General features: G+C 39.6%; 1 protein-coding gene across 18 annotated transcripts in view; it reads left to right on the plus strand.

The window, feature by feature from the left end:
* Positions 1-107: 107 nt before the first annotated feature.
* The window catches only part of dst (dystonin), a 105,515-nt gene continuing 83,795 nt past the window's right edge, over positions 108-21,827 (plus strand). For 4 of the 18 annotated variants that reach the window (XM_086045248.1, XM_086045252.1, XM_086045263.1 and 1 more), the window contains exons 1-4: positions 933-1,173; positions 1,382-1,413; positions 2,666-2,854; positions 6,462-6,675. In XM_086045248.1, the coding sequence (XP_085901374.1) occupies positions 990-1,173; positions 1,382-1,413; positions 2,666-2,854; positions 6,462-6,675 (619 nt within the window). In that variant the 5' untranslated portion in view covers positions 933-989. Of the gene's footprint in view, positions 238-932; positions 1,174-1,381; positions 1,414-2,665; positions 2,855-5,958; positions 6,207-6,461; positions 6,676-8,359; positions 8,510-21,827 lie in introns of those variants that run through there. The other 14 variants (XM_086045249.1, XM_086045246.1, XM_086045255.1 and 11 more) reach the window with 9 other exon arrangements.

A 21,827-nucleotide genomic window follows, 5' to 3' on the forward strand; every position in this document is an offset into this window, starting at 1 on the left:
CTAACTGTCCATACAGTAAATGTGAATGTGAGTTGTTTGAATGGTTGTCCATAAGTGCCCTGCCATTGACTGGTGGCCAGTGCAGGGTTTACCCTGCCTCTCACCTAAAGTAAGATTCGATCGGCTCCAGCTCACCCGAATTCAAATGAGGACAAAGCGCTCTAGAAAATGGAACAGAACTGGTACGAAGAACAAGCAAACAAGCTGCTGCTTGGGGACTCCTGGGTGGAGCAAAGTGTGAGTATTTAAAAAAACAAACATATTACAAACATGGTGGTAGTGCTTCCCGAGTTATATTCTAGTATAAAGGCTTGGCAAATGGCTTGGTCTGGGACTGGATGGGTGGATACAGGATGCAAGCAGTACTATATAAGCATTGGCCACGGTGGCAAGCAATTCTAAAAACAAATGATACCTCTGAGGAACTGTTTTACTCCAAATAAAAATGCTCATAAAAAGTGTTCCCCCGCCCCTAGCTCCAAAATTACATAATCCTTGTTGCATCAGTCTGGCATGGGAGTGTTTGCTTGATCCTGAATAATACCTCCATCCTGATCAAAACTCTAGTTTTAAAAACATAGAAAGAATGCGCTTGCATGTACAAGAGACTTGGTGGAAAACATGTCACCATGCAGTATGTTTTTATAAAGCACTCCATGCCATATAGAGATCCAAAAGCTTGAGCCTTTTTGGGCATCTTTGCAGCAGATTATACTGCAAGGGCTTGGATGAATGTGCTGACTCTCTCCCTGTACCCTGTCAGAAATAAATAAATAAGTAAGACTTGCTGCTGACTCACTCTCAACGTAACGGTAGCCGGGGCTGTGGATCCCTTTTGCGCTCCACGAGTGACCCAGTAAGTGGGGCAATGATTGGCGAGCCCCCGTGCGTCTCCTCTCTTCTGGGTTTGGGGGAGGCAAAGGAGGCGGCGGCGGAGGAGGAGGAGGAGGTGTGAGTCTAGCGGCTCTCGGCTGCCTCATCTCAGCTTGATGATGATCGCTGCCGTGTTTCTGGTCCTCCTCAGGCCGTTCAGTGTTCAGTGCGCGCTTCTGTTGCTGTTGCTTTTACTCGGGACCGTTGCCACTATCTTGTTTTTCTGCAGCTGGCAACGCAACGTCGCTCGCGGGAAGCAGCCCATCAAATCAGTGCTGTCAGGGCGCTCAAAGTGTCGCGGTAAGTGTTGGAGTATTGTTCATCTCCTCATGTCTCATGTTGTCATGGCTGCTCCATAGAAGAATTGATTTGAAGGTACCGAGCACGTTGAGGCGTTCATGTTCGCAAAGATGCTGTCAGGAATGGTCCTTTCACATGAGACATATCTGCCTTTGTACGATGCATCTTGAATTTAATGCAAAGCTAATTTGTCTTATCTATTCCGTAGTGGGCCTCCGAACGCATCATTTTCGATCAGAGGTAGGATGAACTTTTGTCATTACAAGTTTGTTTCGTCATTCTCGTCATAGTCATCAACAGCCTCATCGGTTATTGTCATTTTTTAAAATTAGAAATTGTTACTTAACGCAAACTGTCAGTTTTTTGGGGGTAATTATTATTATTACTCCTTTAATTGTGGCACTCGTTATGGCCCAAACATTTGGTTTTACTTTAATGAAAGACCGCATTGCTATTTTTGGACCACCAAGTGCGCAGTGCGCATGTGTCATCAATAATGTGGGTGATTTGGCAGATTTATTTCATCATGTTTAACACTCGTAATACGTGTTTTTGCAACAATATACACAGTAATATTTTATATATGGTCTAATTGAGAAATAATACGAACATAATTTGTTTACAATTACTGTACATTGTTTACAATTACTGTTCAACCTTTTTGGTCTATATAGTCAAGCTTACTTTCGATTATATTTTTGCTTCCGGTTATGGGACTTTGTTTTCAAAATAAAAATGAAAATGAAAACTCGAAATTGGTGAAACACTGGTAAAACTACACAAACCTGCTTAAAAGAAAGATTTAGAAAGAAAAACAAATCAGGACAGGCTGTAAATATACCGGATTTATAGTTTTCAGATTATTTTTATGGAATGTACATTAAATTGTTGTGGCACTGAATAAAATATGTGTCAAACCTACTCTAATTTGTAATAGAACAATGACTTGGAAATTTGTAACATTTGAATAGTTGTATAATCAGTAGCAGTTGCATTTCATATTGGTTTTGGCTTTTGTGGTTTGAATTACAAAAATGAAACTTAAAATATTAAAGGATGATATAAAAAAATATACATATTATTAAAACAACTCCATTCGAACAAAATTGGACTGAATGCAGATGTAGCACAGAACTATACAATATATTTTGGGTATTTCTAATCCTGAATTCTTCTTAAATAATACAACTATTACTGAGCCTTCAAGTTAATGTGTTTATTATTTTGTATACTCTGAAGAGAATATAGCTACTGATAGAGTATGTAGGCAGAGGTAGGTTATCTGGGTTTCAGTATACTTCAAACTAATGGAACTGTTTTTGTTTGTACCCATTCATTTCTGCTTGTTTGACTACTGATTCCACGAAAGCGGCACGTTACAGAGGAGAGATCGCTTACTTATGTTATACCTGTATATGATAAAACTATATGTCAACCAAACGCACTATTGCTAAAGTAACCCAATTGTTGTTGTATTTGTATTGTTTCCCAGGGCTTCAGACACAGTCCACGCCACTCCAGGAGAAGCTCACATGCTCGGTTGACAGAGGAAAAGTCAAATTTGGAGGAGGTCCCGGGCAATGAGCCAGATTCATCATCAATTCTCAGGAAACGCAAAGTGAAGAAGCGAGTCTTGCCGGAGTTTTATCAGTCTGTGCAAGTCACCCCAACACGCAAAACTGTAGGTACTTTCTTTAGATGAATGCTCAAAGCTAATAGTGGAAATTAAAAAAAAAAATTCTGTTTTAAAAATGAGACCACTTAAAACAATTTTAAAAAAAAGCTTCTTCAATGTAATCTATACTGTACAACTCAATTGAAACAAAACTGCTTGAAATCTCTGAGATCAGACACGAACAATGAGATCCCTTTTATAATGTGGAAGCTATCTTTGGACTGGCTTGTGCTGTAATATGTGATTGCAAAAATGTCAGGAAAAGCCTACTAGAACAGCTAGACATCATTTTGGTGGTAAATCAGATGCACTCTTAAAGGGCAGGTGTGTGCTGACTCATTTAACATGAGTTTGAATGTGATTGGTTGACTCTGAACCACCATCACCTGTTCTAAGAGGGTGTGCACATTTTTGTAAGCACCTTGTTGCAGTTGTTTACTTCCATTCTCTAAAAGGCTTCAAGAAATATGTTTTTGTTTCCATTTGCGTTGTGCACATTACAGGTGAAATGGTGAAATGAAGAAAACATTTTGAAATTATTGATCTTGGTCTTATGCTTTATATCACAAACACCTGGCATTTGAGCAGGTGTTTGTAGACCTTTTCTACCAACTGTATATATGAAATGGTCACAGCGGCGTTTACATCTAAATATACAGTTTAACAGGGTTTCTATGTTGATTGTGTGTGTAAAAATAGGGTGTGTCATTCTGATAACTGATGATAAGGCAATGCATATGAAAAGTGCACTTTCATATCTGGTAGATTGTATCCTATCCCACATTTGCCATCCATAATATAAAACTGCAAAGCAAAAATCATTCTTCATTGATCTCCAAATGTAGAATTCACTGCAAAACATAACACTGTGGATATTGCCTTAGCCAACAAAACATTATATAATTCATTTTAGAAATCAGTGTTTTAACATGGTAATGTTTGGTTTCATATGGTGCACTAACCTTGTGGTGTAGCAATATGTGTTGAAATACGATAACAGTAATATGACATGTTTTAATTTTTATTTTGTCTCTGATGTGAGTTAGAATTTCATAAAAAGTGTGAGATACCAACATCTTACATGATTGGCGTTAAGTCTGAGAGAGTGGCAAACAATTTGGAGCATTATCATTTACAGTTCCCCTGTTAAACACTTACTTCTAATATGCATATCATTTTGTTCCAGAGAAAGATTATATTACATGCACGAATACAGCGTAGTGTTTCACACATAGGACATAAAGTATCATGTACAGGCATTCTCTTTCTACAAGTAATGTCCCCAGCTAGTGTGCTAGAAATTACATGGCTCAGATGTTTACACCGAGAGGGATGTGAGAAATGATCTCATCGATCTCCGCGGCTGTGCAGCAACTTCCTGCCTCCATTAGTCGTGCTGCAATAATGCGGCTAGCATATGAAACCTATTAAGATGACCTGAGACATTTGATTTCCATAACAGTCAAATCAAAATCCACACTACTATTGGCAAAAGTATCGGGTCACCTGGCTATGCGTTTCTTAAGCTATACTAAGTGAAAATAAAATAGTGAGTTGTGCTCCTCTTTTGCTTTTGCTGAAACAGCATCCAGTCTTTTGTGTTCTGAAGAGCAATTGTGAGGTCAGGGGCACATCTCAATTTGTTTGATGGGTATGGGTTAAATTCTTCCTCACCTCACCACATATTGGAATTAGAGGGAATTAAGATGACTCACCCAACCCTTATTTAATGAGTAAGTATTATACGTTCCACATTAATGGTTCAAATTATGTTGTTTATGTTTGTTGTGTACGTAAGTAAGCAGGTATTCACTTGTGTATTTAAAAAAATACAACCGCTACTGGAATACTGTTGTGCAGTGACTAGTTTTAAATTGTAGTGGGGGAGCATAGATAGACATTGTTGAGGGCGCTTATCACAACTTCAAAGGGTCTATTTATAGGTGATGAATTTTTGTCTGCTCTCTGCACACATGGATACTTACAAATGTGCTGTCATCACATGCACACAGATCTATGAATGTACCGCTTTTTTAAAAAATGTAAATGTCTTTGCATTTTATTTGGCTTTCCTTGGCAAGTGTCATATTCTAAAACTCCCTGGACCAGAGTTGTATTTATATGCAGCATCTTATTAGAGAGTTTGGGGTATTATTATGGCGCTAAGAGAATGGTGTACCTCTTGTAAAACGGGGGCTAAGCCTTGAATTAAAAAATGTGGGATGGGCTCTAATCTGTCAGCTATTCTTATCCCTGTCCAGATTGCTTCTTACATAAAAGAGAGAATCATTAGGGCTGACTCAGGATACACACTTTTCCCCATGGTTCTTAACGTCTTGTATCATAATCTTATCTTTTTGCGAGAGGAATTATGAGCACACAGAAAAGTGAAAAAATGCAAAATATTATCATGATGAAACATGGACAAAAGATGAAGAGGTTTCTATTATTAACAGTTTGACTGAGCTCAGCACAATGTCAGTTTCTTGAAGTGGATTTCTTAAATTAGAATTCCTTCTTGTATGTGAGACTTACATGTTTTTCCCCTCCACATTCAACTCCAGCCTTAAAATGACCCAGCCAGTCTTTTTTATTGTGCTCTGTTCAAAACATCACAATCATCTTTCTGTATTTCAGATTTTCTGCGTTCCCATAAATCAAAGCTACTTCATTGTATGCCATGGCACGCCTTGCAGGGGAGAAATGAAACAAACAAACATACATACTTACATGAAATGAAATACATATGTATATAAATTCTTTGTGAGTGTGATATGTTTTTTGTTGTATGTGGGAGGTTTTCAATGAGAGTGAGTGAGAGATGTAAATATTATTTTTGGCCTATATGGGACCCGCTCGGCACACATTCATCAAAGCTTTCTAACTGCGTACAAATCCCCCTTAATGGTGTCACATTAAGTTGTATAGAATGTAGCCAGTCAGCGGGAGCCCTACTGGTGCTCTTGTCCTCCCAGCTTGTTATGCGTTTGTATCCTGCCAGCACCTTTGCGGGTCGCTGTTGGCTTGCAGCCTCTTCTCTGGCTGGCTGGCTGGCTGGCGCGCATGACGCTGGGGAACACATGCACTGCCTGCCCTCCCATCACAGCCTGCCTGCCTGCCTCGACAGCACACGGCTCGCCATCACTACCATCTCATCGGCTCCTTTGGAGCTCTGACACTACCTTGCATCATTCGCTAAATGAGCTCGAATCGTGACCCGCCCGGAGCATCTCCACAAGGGCGTGGCACTGCGTGGACGCAGGGAATGTGGGATTGAACGCTGGAAGAAGCCAATAACACGCAAATAGGATCGTTTTTTTGGGGGGGGGGGGTGCTTCTGTATATGATGTATAGCGTGGTAAGTCTTGATGTTGACCTGGCGGGGGAGCTATACGCTATTGACTGAACGTTATAGTTAATTAGCTCTATCTTTTGTTGTTTTGTTGTTGAAAATGGTCTTACTTTACGCACTTTGACCCCAAATCGCGACACTAATTAATTAGACACAACTGACGCCCCCCTGTCCCCAAACTCACAATTATCCTTTCATTTCATTGTGACTGTGATTCAAAATAACGATTTTTTTTTTCATTATTATTTCCTTTTGTCTCAGAGCTCCTGTTCGGGGAACGCTTCCCTCCACTGCTCCATGTCTTCCTCTGCGGATTTATCCGAGGAGGAAGATTACAGCGTCAAATCTGGATCGGCATCGCCGGCACCTGGCGACACTCTGCCATGGAACCTGCCCAGACACGAGAGGTCCAAGAGGAAGATCCAGGGAGGCTCCGTACTGGATCCGGCCGAGAGAGCGGTGCTCAGAATCGCAGGTGAGAGCCTCTTGTGTTGTTTGCAGGGTGACTGAGTGGGAGGGTGCAAGTACAGCAGACGCACACATGGCTGTATTGTGACATATTGATGAGCCCTTTTATTGCCTGACACACCCTGGTCTCTCTGCTAGGGTCTGTGGCATGTGTGATGGTATCTTGGATGAGGAGAATGGTCAATTGGGCACTTTTGACGGATCGATACATAAAATCGTGGCTAGATGATGGATGAGTGGATAGAAATTTGAGATCACATGAAGATGGTTACAATCTCATTTGTAGTTCATAACAGGGGCGGAGCTATGGGTGGGCATGGGTGTGCACAGTATCACCCAGATTGACAGACTGCCCACCACGTGAGATTCATGAGAAAATACTGTGTGTACTTTTAAAGTTTTAGGAAATTATTATTAAATTATTTTTGAATTTGTGTTTTGTTGTGTTTTTTATTTGATTGAATATTAAGCCTTTGAGGATAAGCGGTATAGATAATGGATGGATGGATTAAGAATGGCAGAATTGTGGTTGCCTAAGGAAGATCTGAACTTCATATTATTCAGTTTGTCATTTTATTTGAATATATGATGTGTCGGGACAGGAGAATTGTGCTCAGTGAGAGAAATATTCAGGCCCACACGGATTTTTTCAGGCCCACCGATTAGCCACATTTTGGCTCCGCCCCTGGTTCATAATGGTGTTACATTTGGGTTGAGGTCCGAGCACACTGAACTCATGCAACTATGAATCTTCCATAGAATTGCCCAAATGTCTTTCTAAAGTGGCTGATTAACATTGGAAGGCAATTACAACCATTCCAATAATCTGGATGAATTTATAGTTCTACCCATACAATCAAAGTCAGCGAAGCCTGATTGTTCTGTAAATAAAAATTACACTGTCCATTCATTCATTGGTCTGGGTGGTTGTTAGGTCGGATTTTTCCTCCCCTATCTTTTTGGTAAACGGCCAGGGAATAGAATCAAGTTATTAAACCATATCTATCTATCTATCTATCTATCTATCTATCTATCTATCTATCTATCTATCTATCTATCTATCTATCTATCTATCTATCTATCTACCTATCTATCTATCTATCTATCTATCTATCTATCTATCTATCTATCCATCCATCCATCCGTCCATCCGTCCATCCGTCCATCCATCCATCCATCCATCGTTGGTCAATTAATGACAAAACAGAAATCCATCAGAAATCCGGAAAATAGAGTCCTGCGCGTTTGATAGGTTTCAAACCGACTCAGCGACAGAGCGCCTCTATTGGACGCTGCAAAAAATGAATGCGTCATTTCAGTGAAATCGGTGTCATCTTAATTTTCCGAAGGGTTGCTGAAGACATGCGTGTATTGTACTACAGTCACGCCGTGTTTCCCCCCCAAATAAAGCGTTTGGGTCTGATTGTACCAATAAAACAAGATTCCAATTTAGACAATTTGACATGCGAGGAGGGACACTTTTTACAGCGCGTGCAGGTCCGCCCGCTCGTTCCCTAATCCAGTCAAGTCCGGGCAGGAAGTTGGTTTTATTGGACGGGCTGCACACAAGGGAGGGATGTAGGGCGTTTCCTTCCGTGCAACAACAGCGCCGATCACTCTTGAGAAGCTACTGCATACACACAAGCATAGACACACGAGAAATTATACACACACACACACACACACACACACACACACACATGCTGTGTCCCTGTCTGCCGCTGGTGAGCGTCCAGTGTGTGGAGGCCGTGTTATGGCTCAGCACGCCTCGCAGGGCTATGCTCTCTCGGACGAAAAGGAATACCTCCAGGCTTATGAGGACGTTTTGGAAAAATACAAAGGTAAGGTGACTAAGTGTTGACTGGTTGTGGTGAAGGTTTAAAATGTTGTGCGATTGCGGTTTGACAGCGCAATAAATGCCAGCATGACCCACCCACCCAAGCAGCCAGCCACCCCCTCTCCCCTTTTTCTGTCTGCCTGCTCTGATAATGTCCTTATTCGTGTGGTGGAAAGGTGGACATATTTTACGTGTGACAACATAGGCTGGGGTTATATGATGAGATCAATTTGACAATCTGGTCATGATATGAGTCTTGTTTAGATGCTGTGTGGAATAATCAGTGTGGAATAAGAAGCTATACGTGCGTACTTTATTGTTACTGAAATACAACTTTTATAGTGACTATGAGGCACACATTTTCCTATTTTTGTGTACTAAATTATTTGTCTGAGGATAGTGCAAAATACAGGTATCATATAATATTGTATTGTATGACGTACAGCACTGATACGATAACATCAATAATACTGCTCCGGCGTCCCAGTAATTATATTTGTATTTGATGATCAATCTATCAAATGACTGTGGGTGGTGGGGAAAAAAAGATGATATTGTATCTAGAGTTATTCTGAAATTCTCAGCCCTAATGTCTGATGTTTTCCTCTATAGAGGAACTCATGCTATCGCACATTTTTATATTACCACAATGTATTTAGTCATTTCTGGTTTCTGCACTTGATGTCTTTAGCTGAATTAGTTTGGAAAGTTTTGGTCTAAACAAAATAAAATATTTGGTTTCATAGTGGCTATTGAATTGTTTAGGTAAGGGTATTGGTTTTGAAGATACCTTATGGATAAAAAGGTAATAAACAAAAACCTGCACATATACAATACATACAAAAAGAGGCCATTTGCATTACATTGAACATTTGTACATGTGCTTTAGTAGAGATTCCTTTCAGGGTGGTCCACTTCTGGAATGATCTTATAGTGATACAGATGAGACGATGACAGAGCACCATTAGGCGTTTCCTCCTTTGAGATGCTACACTCTAGTGAACGTGGTGCTGTGGATGTGGCGCACGTGAGCAGACTACATTGCTGAGACAAAATCATGCACATGAGTTGTCAGGCCAGGCCAAAGGGTGGAGATCCTGTGGAGCTAAACTGGACCTGACAGCCGGGCTTTTAACTCTTGCATCTCCTCTGTGCATATATACAAGCAAAGCTAAGCAAAAAAAAGGAATAGATAGGATACAAAGATGCACTTATGAGTTAATTCCCTCAGCTGTTCTGTGCACAAGCCACCAGGGTCAGTCAGCTGTGGTATTGAACACCCTGATTGGACTCGATTGAGATCATATGATAGAGCATAATTAGCCAGAAGAACTGTGACCGACAATGAGCTGACTACTTTGGCTTGTAGCTTAGCTATTACATAAATGAAGACTCATATTTGAGCATCGGGATACAGTCGACTCACTGCTGATTTTTTTGCGTTGAAGATGAACTTTATCAAGAAGGGTAAAACATTCTTTCCTTGTGTTTTTGGTGGTAATTCCATAGTTTTGTAATGTATTATCATCTTTATATAGAAAAAAATGTAGCTTTTAAAATCACTTTTTTTCCTGCATGGTGTTTAATGTTAAATGTGAAGTGTATGGGACATTAGGTGTTTCCTTGGTAGGCTTTCAGCTGGTTGACATCTTATTAATAGTTGCAAAGTACATGATTCTTGCAAGAATTCACCACCGTTTATTTGATTAAGCAGAGAGAAGGCAGGCTTTAGAGACATTATTAACACAGCAAAGTTGCTGACCAGTAAAGTCACGGCATTCTTAAAGTGCAGGTCAAATCCTAAAAATTCTTTACATTAATATGTTCTATGCAGGTCCACTAGTCAAAACATGGATTCTGATTAATTTTGTGTTTGTGGAATATGAGTTAAGATGTAAAATCCACCCTTCAGAAAATGGGTGAGCCGTGATTGGTCATTCCTTGAGCCATGAGCAACTGTGATGTCATTTTCAGTTGACAGAAGTGACAAAATGGCCACCCCCCTGAGATGGCTAAACACGGATGGGTTTTGCTGCTTAACTGGTATTCCACAAACACAATATTAATCAAAATGCCATGTTTCGACTTGTGAGGCTGCATCGAACATATTCATTTAAAGAACCTTTTTAAAGAACCTTTTTGGGTTGACCACTTTGTTTAATCTTAAGGAATCACTTATTTCAAAGTGATACAAAAGCCACCTCTTTTAAAATTTATTTACAAAACTGTCACCTGCTTTCCCATTCCAATGTTTGGATGGCATATCCGTCTTAGACTTGTAAGGTTGGGGATCTGAGGCCAGGCTCCTTTGTATGTGGACTTTGCTGGGATAGGCTCCAGCACCCCCTCAATGTGAGGTACAGAAAGTGGATGGATAGATGGATGTTTGGATATCAAGACTAAACATACACCCATTGTGGCTATTATGTGCATGTTATTTAATTCAAGCTATGTATCCAGCGATACACATACACTGACCATACCTGTACAGTATAATGACGTACAATACAAGACCCCTATCTAATACCTCAGCCCTCAAAAAAAAATACAGTAATAATCTTAGTTTTGCTTCATAGCTTAATATTTTTGTTGTTACCTTATCGCCAAATAATGCAACTGAAAATATTTGAAACATTGGGGGCGAGTGTCCAATTGTACTACATATTTTCATACAACTATAATAATAAACAACTAGTACTCTGATAGTGTTAAAACTCAGTAAGCAGACCTTTTGTCTGGGAAGAGTTTTTGGTTTGGTTTTAATTGTTACTGTTATGATGAGTTCAAACTTCAAGCTTCTCCCCTTGTGATGAGAAGACTAGAAAAAGAACAAATTTCCATAGCAAAATCAAAACACAAGCACAAAGACAAGCCAAAAGCCAGAGGGCTAAAGTATGAACTAGACTACATTTATTGTCCGTATCTATTTATATGTTGGTTATAGACTGCAGTAGTTGCAGATTTATATACATTGACTTCCCTAGATTTTCATTTTTAAGGACCTCATCCCATACAGAAGAGGGTACTGTCACTTTGTGGGGACTCAGAATTAGAATTACATGGACAATATGTACATTTTCAGCATGTACCACCACCCAAATTTGGAGTTGTGAAAGTAATGACAGTTCATGGTTAAACTATGACATAATTTAGCATAGCAGAACTCTCATGGGGCCGGTCACATATTTGTTAGCACTCGAATGCAAGAATGCCTCGCTAATTAGGTATTAGAGGTAATAACACACTTAACTACTCTGGGTCATGCTGCAATTCATTGGTGGCTTTACAATAGTCTACACACTTGGGGATTGAGATAACGACAGCATTTCCTAGGTACATATAAGTGTGTAGAGCGCTGGGCTGTGTTGAATCACACTGTTCTAGCAAAGCCTGTTTGGTAAGACACTCAAGCTCTTAAACAGTCGACTGTCTTGAAATTGCCGAAGTTTCAATGCAATCCATGTTTGGCGCTCCAGTTAAATTCTGAACATTTGAATGGGTTGGAATAACAATATTATCTCCAAACAGAATCCATACAACATTTTATTAAGCCTTAATACTACTACTGCACAACACATTTCAATGGATATGCACTATTAGGGAGACGTTTGATCCTGTGCAAACAAAGTTTGGATTTGATACCTTTTTCACAGGCATATGATCAGTGCTCAGTAAACTAGCCAGAACTGTCCAGAAAACACATTTTCTGGATGCAATGGACACCGTATGGAAAATAATCAGTTTAGTTCAGTCAAACCATCATTAGCCCTTTATTGGACTAATATATGCAAAATATGCTAAGGTTATCACAACAGGCCCACTGTGAGCCAGTAGCATCGCTCTCATCTCCTTCCATCTTTCAGGCGCTATTAGGAATCGAATCCAACTAAAAGCTAACTGGCTAACAAACTAATAAACAACATGGTGCAAAAAGGTGCAAGCGCATTCTTCTAGTCCAGCAAAATATCAAAAGAATTAAAAATCCACCGATGGGCACAAAAATAGGGCCCCAATTATCTACCCTTGCCAGCTGCAGTATGAAGCATGTTATTGCGGACTTCAAGTAGGCTATTTCCTACAAAAATGTTTCATTGAGTAAACCTAACAACACTTTAAGAAAGCCTTCAGTGTAATTCAGTGACCTGGAAACACCCCCGCTCTATGCTACTACTGCACAATACCAGGCCTGCTCTACCTCACCTCGCATGGAATCCATATCCTAGCTGGATTCTGCTTGCTTGGCGATGTTACCTTCCAGCTGCTTAGTGGCATAGTACCTTTGCTTCTCCATCCTGCCCCAGCAGTCTCTCCTGACCTGATTAAGTTGATAAAGTGGGGCCCAGTGGAAAGTTCTCTCAGCTTTTCCCTTGCCTGTTCTACCCCTTCTGCTATCAGGGCAAGGTGACGCCACTGGAATTTCCCCTCTGCCAGGCTTGCCTGGCAAGATGAGTGGACATGCTGTAGGCTAGCAGTCTCCCCGCAGAGCATGCAGCTGCGGCTCTCTCCCAACCTACATCGTCTAGGTTTGATGGAGTCGGCAGGGCATCCACAAGAAGTTTAACCAATGATCTTGTATGCTCCAGATGTCCTGCCAGGTTAGGGCCCTCTCTTGTACTCCCTCCAATCTTGTCCAGCTGCCCTGCTTCTTCATGGCTATGGCCTTAACATGCTGGTTTCCAGAGCTAGGCATTTTACAAAAATTTTGCAGTCCGTTTCTCACCTTTCGCCTGCAGCCGGGGTACTCGACCGCCGTTCGTCTATCCACCTTTTTGTCCGGCTGGAGCAAATAATAATTGCTTGGAGGCCGGTTCGCATGGTTTAAAACGGACAGCAACCTAGACCAAGTATAGACCAAACATGTCTTAACTGTAAATCATTTGATACTTTCTGAATGGATATTGTGCAGTATTAGCTGATAGTTTCAACTTTGAAGTTTTTTTCATGATATTAGAGGAATATACTGAATGTTTTTCTTAAATTGTATGACCCGATGGGCATTCGACATCAGCTGCTCTGAGGGGAAAATTTGATTAAATAATAAAAAGCATGTATGGGTCATAAACAGCATGCATAAATGATGCTGTAAATTGTGAGCTATCAGAGGGCCTGTTGTATCACAGTCTGAATAACGTTTTTTTGTGTGTGTTTTGAGTGCTCTCACGGATATGCTGTCATGCTTAAATCTCCATCCAAATGGCTATATGTGATTTTGTCCAACAGAGCATTGGGTGAAAGCGTGTTGATTGTTATTTATTTACTTATTTATTTTATTTTTGCGCACTGTCACTTCTTTTGTCTGTCCTCCTGCGCGTTGTCCGGCCCATCATCCCATGTCGACTTCCCCGCTCATCACATTCGAACGAGCCACTGACCGGCCCACCCACTCGTCATCCTCTCTCCATGGAGACTGACTATTATCGCACAAAAGACACTTTGTTTTTATGGGAGCAGCATACAAGTTCCAGAGACTTGTTCATGTGTCAAGTTGATAGTGGTGGCTGACACTCCTTTTGACTGAGCATTTGACATTTAAACACCAGGGAGCCACACTTTGAAAGTGTTCTCTCCTGCTCAAAAGAGTAACATCCCAGCACTGAAAAAGCTTTCAGTTAGTTGTTCAGCATTCCCCCTAAAAAAGCAGTGACCCTCTAAAATTTAGAGTCTAAATCATCTTGTTCACGTTTCACAAGAAGGTGCTCAATACACTCAATAACTGCAATAACACTCTATTGCTGTTTTAGCCAATTAATACTGAGGAAAGATGTGTATGGTTTGTTGCAGTCCATTGCTGGTTCTATGGTTATTCTTAGACTCTTTCTCATTGCCATCGCTTGTGCACTTCTGTGTTGCCATTCGATACATTTAAAAAAAATATTTATTAGCTTTATTTTGAATGGAATGTGTGATTCACACCAGCAAAGCGCTCACAATAGAATTTCTTTCTTTCTCCATGTTTTAATTCCTCTGAAGGAATTATGTCTCAATTTGTTCATCCCTACATCATTAATCCTCAAATGTGTCATAGTATGCATGGAGGAAGACCCAAAAAGCAGGAGGCAAAAATCAAGTGCAGTCTAAAGTATTTAATTAAACGAAAACAAAAAGGCCAACAAGGCACTGGAATAATCCCAAAACAACAAGGATCAAAAGGAAACTAAACAAACACTAGGACAGGACTTGAGTTGACTTCGCAACAGACTAATGACAAATGACAACAAACCGTCAAGGACTGAAAGAAAGCGGGGAAATAAATACAGACCAGTTGACGTTACAACGAGGAGCACCTGGACAAAAGACAGAGGGTAGGAGGAGCTGATTAACTAACACCAGATACGGGATGACAAGCACAGGACTCAATACCTTAATGAGAGAGACAAAGGAACAAGGAAAAACATGAAACTAAATGTCAAAAACCAAACTCAAAAGACAGTCTATGACAAAATGACTATGCTTTTTATTTATACAGATGCTAAATGTCTTTGCTATTTATTTTTAAGTATACCGGCAGTTGCGTCATGCTTGTGTTGTATTTATATGCTGTCATGGTGACAAGGATGAGAGCAGCAGGACCGGAATCCCATCCACCGCTCTGTTCAAGTTCTCTCACATGACATCATCTATTCCAACTCTGACTCACGAGCTGCACCCAAGGCAGCCTTCCGCTCCGGCAAGCACAGCCCTTCTCTGCTGAGTGCATGCTTGCAGTTTATTTTGTAATAGCAAGAGGAAATGGATTTCTTTGCAATGATTGTTAAGATGTAAAACTGATGCATTATTCTTATTCTTGTTCTTGTTATTACTCTTGCTCTTGTTCTGGTTCTTATTCGTATGTTTAAGACTATTGTTCAGATCCATTTAGGCTACGAATTAGCATGTTTTACTCAGAATTTAATGTTATTTTTGGGGGTGAAAAAGCTTAATGTGATGTAATAGTTCAATATTTCAATTACTTAGAAAAAAAGTTTTCATTAATGATGGGGTGTAGAGTCAAAGTGTGTAAGTATAGTTCTCTAGTCCGCTGTCTATATACACCATGTTCTGCTAGGACTCCTACTTAAATGTTCTCCTACACTGTAAGTTCTGCTTTGAAAGCTCAAAACCTGTTTCAGCCATTCAAGTGTTTCTGTCACATATTTGTGACATTGCCTTGCCCTGTAGAGAAATTCGACTAGTATCACTCTGTAAGAATGACAAAAATGCATATTCTCGTTTGTTTACAGCTTAAGAGGATGTCATGATGACAACATTTCTCTTAAATTGATGTGGAGGTGGAAGACATTTTAAGTTGACTAATCATTCTTCACCATGCAGGACAGTGTTATAACTAGCAATGTGCACTTTCTTTCTTTCTACTTACTTTCTTTCTCTCAAATGTGTGATGAGAATGTACATTTAGTCATGTTCATGTAACGAGTTGTAAATGAAGACTGTAACTTGTTTCAGTATTCAGCATAGGAAAGAAATGATGGGAATTGTTTGGGAAAGGGCAGGCACTTGAAGTGTGATTGGATTAGTGTTTGTCCATCACCATTCATTCAAGTCTAAAAGATTAAGAAGACACGCTTATGTTGTATTACATTTCGCTTTCTCTAAGTGTCATGATAATAAATCAATGATCTTTATTGTCTTCTGGTTCTAGACCGGTAAGAATAAATAACACATAACAGGCTGTGGGGACCCCTGACAGGACAGGGGAAAGTCACAACAAGAACATGTACATATGCACTATATGTGCTACTGCTGTGCAATACAGTACATAGCTTTGTAATTAAAACAAAGCTTGAGTATGCGTGTGCCACAAGAATTGTGAAGTGAGACCAGTTCAGCTGGAATGTTTAGCGAATCCTTGTCAATGGTGATGAGGTTGGGGTGACTTAACACTTTGTTGCCTGTTTAAATTTCACCTCTGTGCTTTTGGTCAAGAGGATTACGCAAGTTGAATTTTGATTGCAAGGACTTTTTGACTTTTGCTCCACTCAAGAGGTTATTTTAAGCAGCGTGACGTATCAAGATGCCAAAAGGTGTCACCTAGTTGACAACAACCTCTGTGCTTGACACCCATACAAAGTGCAATTGAAATCAAGTAAACAATGTGGCCTAGTTTTGACTGACATTGTCAAAGATGTTTTCTTGGTTGTAGTTTGCACTGGTATCCTGTGCTGCGTCCTAATAGAAGAGTTTTGGATAGTTTGCCGCTCACTCACGTAATGAAATAAAGCTAGCCAAAATATAAGAACCATTTCTGAGTATACGGTAGTAGTAGTATTGCTTTAGTGCAGTTCTACACTGCAAGCTATGGGCACATTAATAATATTTGAAAGCAATACCTCAAAACAGTAATGACACACTGTCATATTTGGGTTTATATCTGTTTGTCAGGTATTTTGCTACTTCCTGTAGTTCATGGAGGATGGCAAGATGCATCATTATAATTCCAGGGGTTCAATGGTTCTATTGATCTTATATAGACACAAACATTTTTCAAGATCCCTAACTATTGCTCTTGGAAATTATGGAAATTAGTTTGATGTATTTAGTGTAATCCTGCTTACTGCTGTGAAAAAGGTCATTAAAGCAACAAAGCCAGAGGTTGTCTGAGAATTTGGTACAGCATTTTAAATTAATTAAGATCATGCGTTATATAATAACATCCAGTCAAGTCTTTTCATTGAAGAGCTCAGCTGGCCAACAAAGACTGAATTAAAATCCACAACAAACTCATCATGTTGGCTCTGCATGAATGGAAATGAAAGTCTCAGCAAAGATTATGTGTGTGCGATGTGTGTGCCTTTGCAGGGACAGCATGGTTTAGGGTTGTAGTTATTTATAGCAAAGCACATGTGCTTTGCTGAGGTCTACAAATAAGTGTCTCGGCCAGGCGCTTCAACGGCTGCATGTTTTGAGCGCTTTGGTGGACTCATTAACACGAGGGGCCACAGGGTGTAGACGGGGACAAAGCAAAGCACACCCACTCATTCATGTGACATTTACAGTACACAATAGTGAGGATATTACACTTCCCGTCATATTATGTAATATAGATCTTTGAAGCCCTTCATTATTATTTTTCTGGATAATGTTCAATTTGCTTAAAGTGTAAGGCACTTTGGCCACTTTGGTTTATTTATTATCCGAGGCTGAAAAACATTTTATTTTGAAAAGTGACCGGATTCTCTCCGATACATCCATCTATGACTGACTCTTAATGCAAGTCAAGTTGTCTCCGTTGTGTAACAGTAATCTTAAATGAGCAAATAAGTAAATTAAACAGACGTATTTGGAAAGTTTCTTTCCCCCCCGGATGGGGAATACAGTATTTACAGGCCCGGGAAGGGTGTAGACTTCTATGAACCGGTCCATGGCAGAAAAAAGGTTGGCGACCACTGGTGTAAGGGACATGAAAAAAAGTTACCCCAAAACTTTTTTAAAGAGAAAGTCAACCCAAACATTCTTTTCTTCAAGAATGTGTTCTATGCAAGCCCACTATTTGAAACAAGACATTCTGATAAATATTGCGTTTGTGGAATAAGAGTTAATCAACCCGCTTTTAGCCATCTCAGGGGGCAGCCATTTTGTCACTTCTGTTGACTGAAAATGACATTACATTGCTCAGGGCTCAGATCACAACCAATCACGGCTCACCTGTTTTCTGAAGCTGAGCTATGATTAGTCATTACCTGAGCACTGAGCAACTGTGATGTCATTTTCAGTTGACAGAAGTGACAAAATGGCCGCCCCCTGAGATGGACAAAAAAGGCTGGATTTTGCTGCTTAACTCATTTTCCAGAAACACAATATTAATCAGAATGCTTCAACTAGTGGGCCTACGTAGAACATATTCTATAACATATATGTTTAGGTTGACTTCCGCTTTAAGTCCTGCTTTGTTGTTTTTATTGACACATTGTAATGTAATGAATGCAGCCTGATAGTGGATGATGCAGAAACAATTACGTTGTCTTGTACTGAGCTGTTTGATTTGTGAAATCCAGTCATCCATTGCTGACCTTGTCTGAGCGTAGGTTGAGGATGACGCTGCGTTTCCTGGAAGACTTTCGTAGCCGATCTATATTATTGATTTACTCATGAGATAATCACAGGCTTTGTGGGGAAGAGGTGTAACACGGTGTCATCCTGCTGTGGATTCACTGTTTGCACAATTACATCATGTGAAGAAAAACTACTATACTTCTCTTACCTCTGTATTGTATGCTCAAATTGATTTTTTCCGTTTGAGTAATATGATGGTTTGTTGTGACCTCACATTTTAACATGTAAGTCTGGTACACAGGTTGAGGCCACCATACAAAGACATTGTTATATTAACATTTCATTCATTTTAAAAGTATTTGAAATAATTTCAGTCATTTTTTGTTTTTGTACAACACCAGATAGTTACTTCACTACAGATCATGATATGACTTACACAGTCTTTATCATTATTTTCCCGGACAGTATAATATTATAACAATAAAATATTCAGTACTTAAAAATGCACCATCAGTGATTTTCCATGATCTGTGTTTATTGTAGCCTTAGTTATTTTTCCATAGAAACAGTTTTGTGAGTTTTGGTATCTGCACAATGGAGACGAATATAAACACATCTGTATTGGTCAAGGTGTCTTAGATAAGAGGTTCACTCATCAGGTGAGCCAATCATGCTATATTGTTCCATCAAGCGTCTTCTGTGTGTGTCTCACTTAGTTGGAACCACCCTGAAATACTCTGGGCTTTTCTTCTTTTCCTTCCAAGAAGAAGCTCTCATTTCTTTGCGGCTTTAAACTCTGCTGCTGGATAAACACTAAACTCAGCTTTATATAGTGAGTCGCCGTGGAAAACCTGACAGAACTCGTTTGTGATGCAGACGCTGCTAGGTATGGAAGGAAGACGGAGAAAATCAAGGCTGTTTCACAAGTTGCTTAGCCACATGGCGTGCTTGTAAGTGAAGAAGAAAGATCCTCTTGACGGTCCTCTTGACGGAGCTGGTAGAGAAGATGAAGTACCTGCTGGAAACCGAGAGGGAACTCAGGGCTCACCTGGTAACTCTAATGTGTTGCTTGGGTCAGTATTTTTCCTGCGCGAAGCAATGTCTCTACTTGCTTCTGCTTAGTAAGAGCTAATGTAACCACGATTGGAACTTATTTTTTTGTTTGCTCTTTAGAGTTGAATGTGTTGTGATCAGGTGATGATTCACAGTTTTGTAGTATAGCAACAGGCTAAATATGCTGTTGTTGAGGTTGGCTCTTGTTCTCTTGAGTACGTAATCATCAATGGGTGTGATCTTTTTGGCAGTCATTGGTTGTAATTTAGAGCGGTTGCGAGTGGAACAAGCTAAATTAATCCAGAATGTGGTTTAGGCTTGAAATGTGTCGGGGTTGGACACCTGATAAGAGCATGCTGATGTAAGACTTAATTTCTTTGAAAAAAAACCCCATCACCTTTCCCCTCCTGATGTACATACTATGTTTGTCCCTGGTGGGGATCATGTTGCTATTGGGACGAGAACCATGTGATCCACACAGAGAGTCATGCAATTTTTTCCTTTTCGTTGAATTCATTGGAACAAATGTTACTCATATTGTATGCAATGTCTTTTGTGCAACTGCGGATGGCAGCAGAATGTGAGGTGAGAGATTTTTTTTTTTTTTTATAAGCAGGCACAGTGTGAATTTGCAATGTTCCCATCCATCCATATGCTGCTGAGCGAATCCTGTGCTGGTGTGCGTTGAGGTGGAGCCTAATCAGCTGACATTAGCCTCCTCTAATATTCAGTGATTCTGCAAAAGAGTCGCATCAGGGCCGTTATAGTACATATGATAATAACCTGTCTCTGATTTTTACACACACTGAAGGCACTATATTGCTAGGAAAACTCCCTCCCTTTCCTTGTTATCAGCGCTTATGCATACAGAACAGTGATATGGAAACAAGGTGGGGGAAAATTTGAGGTTTCACATGCAGTAAAGGGCTTGCGTGTGAGACGATCCTGGGTAATCAAGCACATTAGTCTCTATGGATGAATTTACACTGCAGGTCCAAGTGTCACATTTCAATTAATTGACTTTATCTGTCTTTTTACATGTCAATGATAAGTGACATGAATACTTAATTCTGACAGTTTTGTTTACATTTGAACAGTAGACAATAATACATTGCATTATACAAAACGTTACATACTGTTGAGTTGAGGGTAACCCTCGACATTACGCTACTGTTTTATAATGCGTTATTGCTTTTATTGAATGATAAACACATCTCGAATGTACTATTAAACAGACCATATTTGATCTGTCTATTGATTTGTCTATTCGTTCAATGTAGGGACAGTTAGATTGATTGTTCCTTTTATTTGTATGTTTGAGCAGAGACGGTGTATATATGTCACTAAATGGTGTATTTTGATTTAGCATAAGAATTGCTTGAAACCTGTAAGTGATCATCAAGAAACTGGTTGATTGTATGGAATTGAGTTTAATCATGATGTCTTGGAGTAAGTGTGACAAAAAAAATTGGTTGTACATACCAGGGTAGCTTTTGGTTCTGTTCCTATTAATTATTGGCATGAAGTGAAAGAGTCTAACATTGCCAATGGCCTACTTCCCACCTACAATTCCACTATGTGTATGGCAACTTCTTTAATACAACACTTGTACTGAAACAAGTAACAACATTAATAGTGATTTTCCCATCACGTTGAATTAATAACATTACAATCAATCACTTACTGTAATTTATATTTGGATTGATTCATTTATAACAGGCAATCGAATGACTGAATGAATCAATCAAAATATAGATAACAAGGAAGACAAAATGAACTTAATACAACTAGTTACTCTAATTGATCATTAATGTTATCCCTCCATTGTTGACAGAGGGAATTTAATCTACACCGAAAAATGGAATGTTGAACTTGAATGTACTCAATTTTATTGGTGGTTTCACAAAGTAAATCAGCTGTATCCAGATACATTTTTTAAGGAGATGTTTGGTCTACTTAAGAAATGTATCTGCATTCAGATCTGCATTAGCCTTTTAAGGAGATGTTTAGTCTACTTAAGAAATGTATCTGCATTCAGATTATTATATTTTGTGCTCCCGCTTGAAGAAATAAAATTGAGCACATCCAACAAAAATCTTTCTCAGTTTAGTCCCCAATGAACCTTGCATAATTTTGTGTTTAGAAAAGAGAACCCAAACAGACATAGGAAATCTCCAGTAATGTAGAATCATGTTAACAATGAGAAGACCACTGTAGCACTGTACAACAAAATACGGCTCAAACAGAGCAGAAGAGGGCTGACTGATTAAAGTTTTGTG

Source organism: Filicampus tigris, chromosome 11 (genome assembly GCF_054856515.1).
Source record: "Filicampus tigris isolate MCC_2025a chromosome 11, RoL_Ftig_1.0, whole genome shotgun sequence".
In the NCBI taxonomy this organism is placed as follows: domain Eukaryota; kingdom Metazoa; phylum Chordata; class Actinopteri; order Syngnathiformes; family Syngnathidae; genus Filicampus; species Filicampus tigris.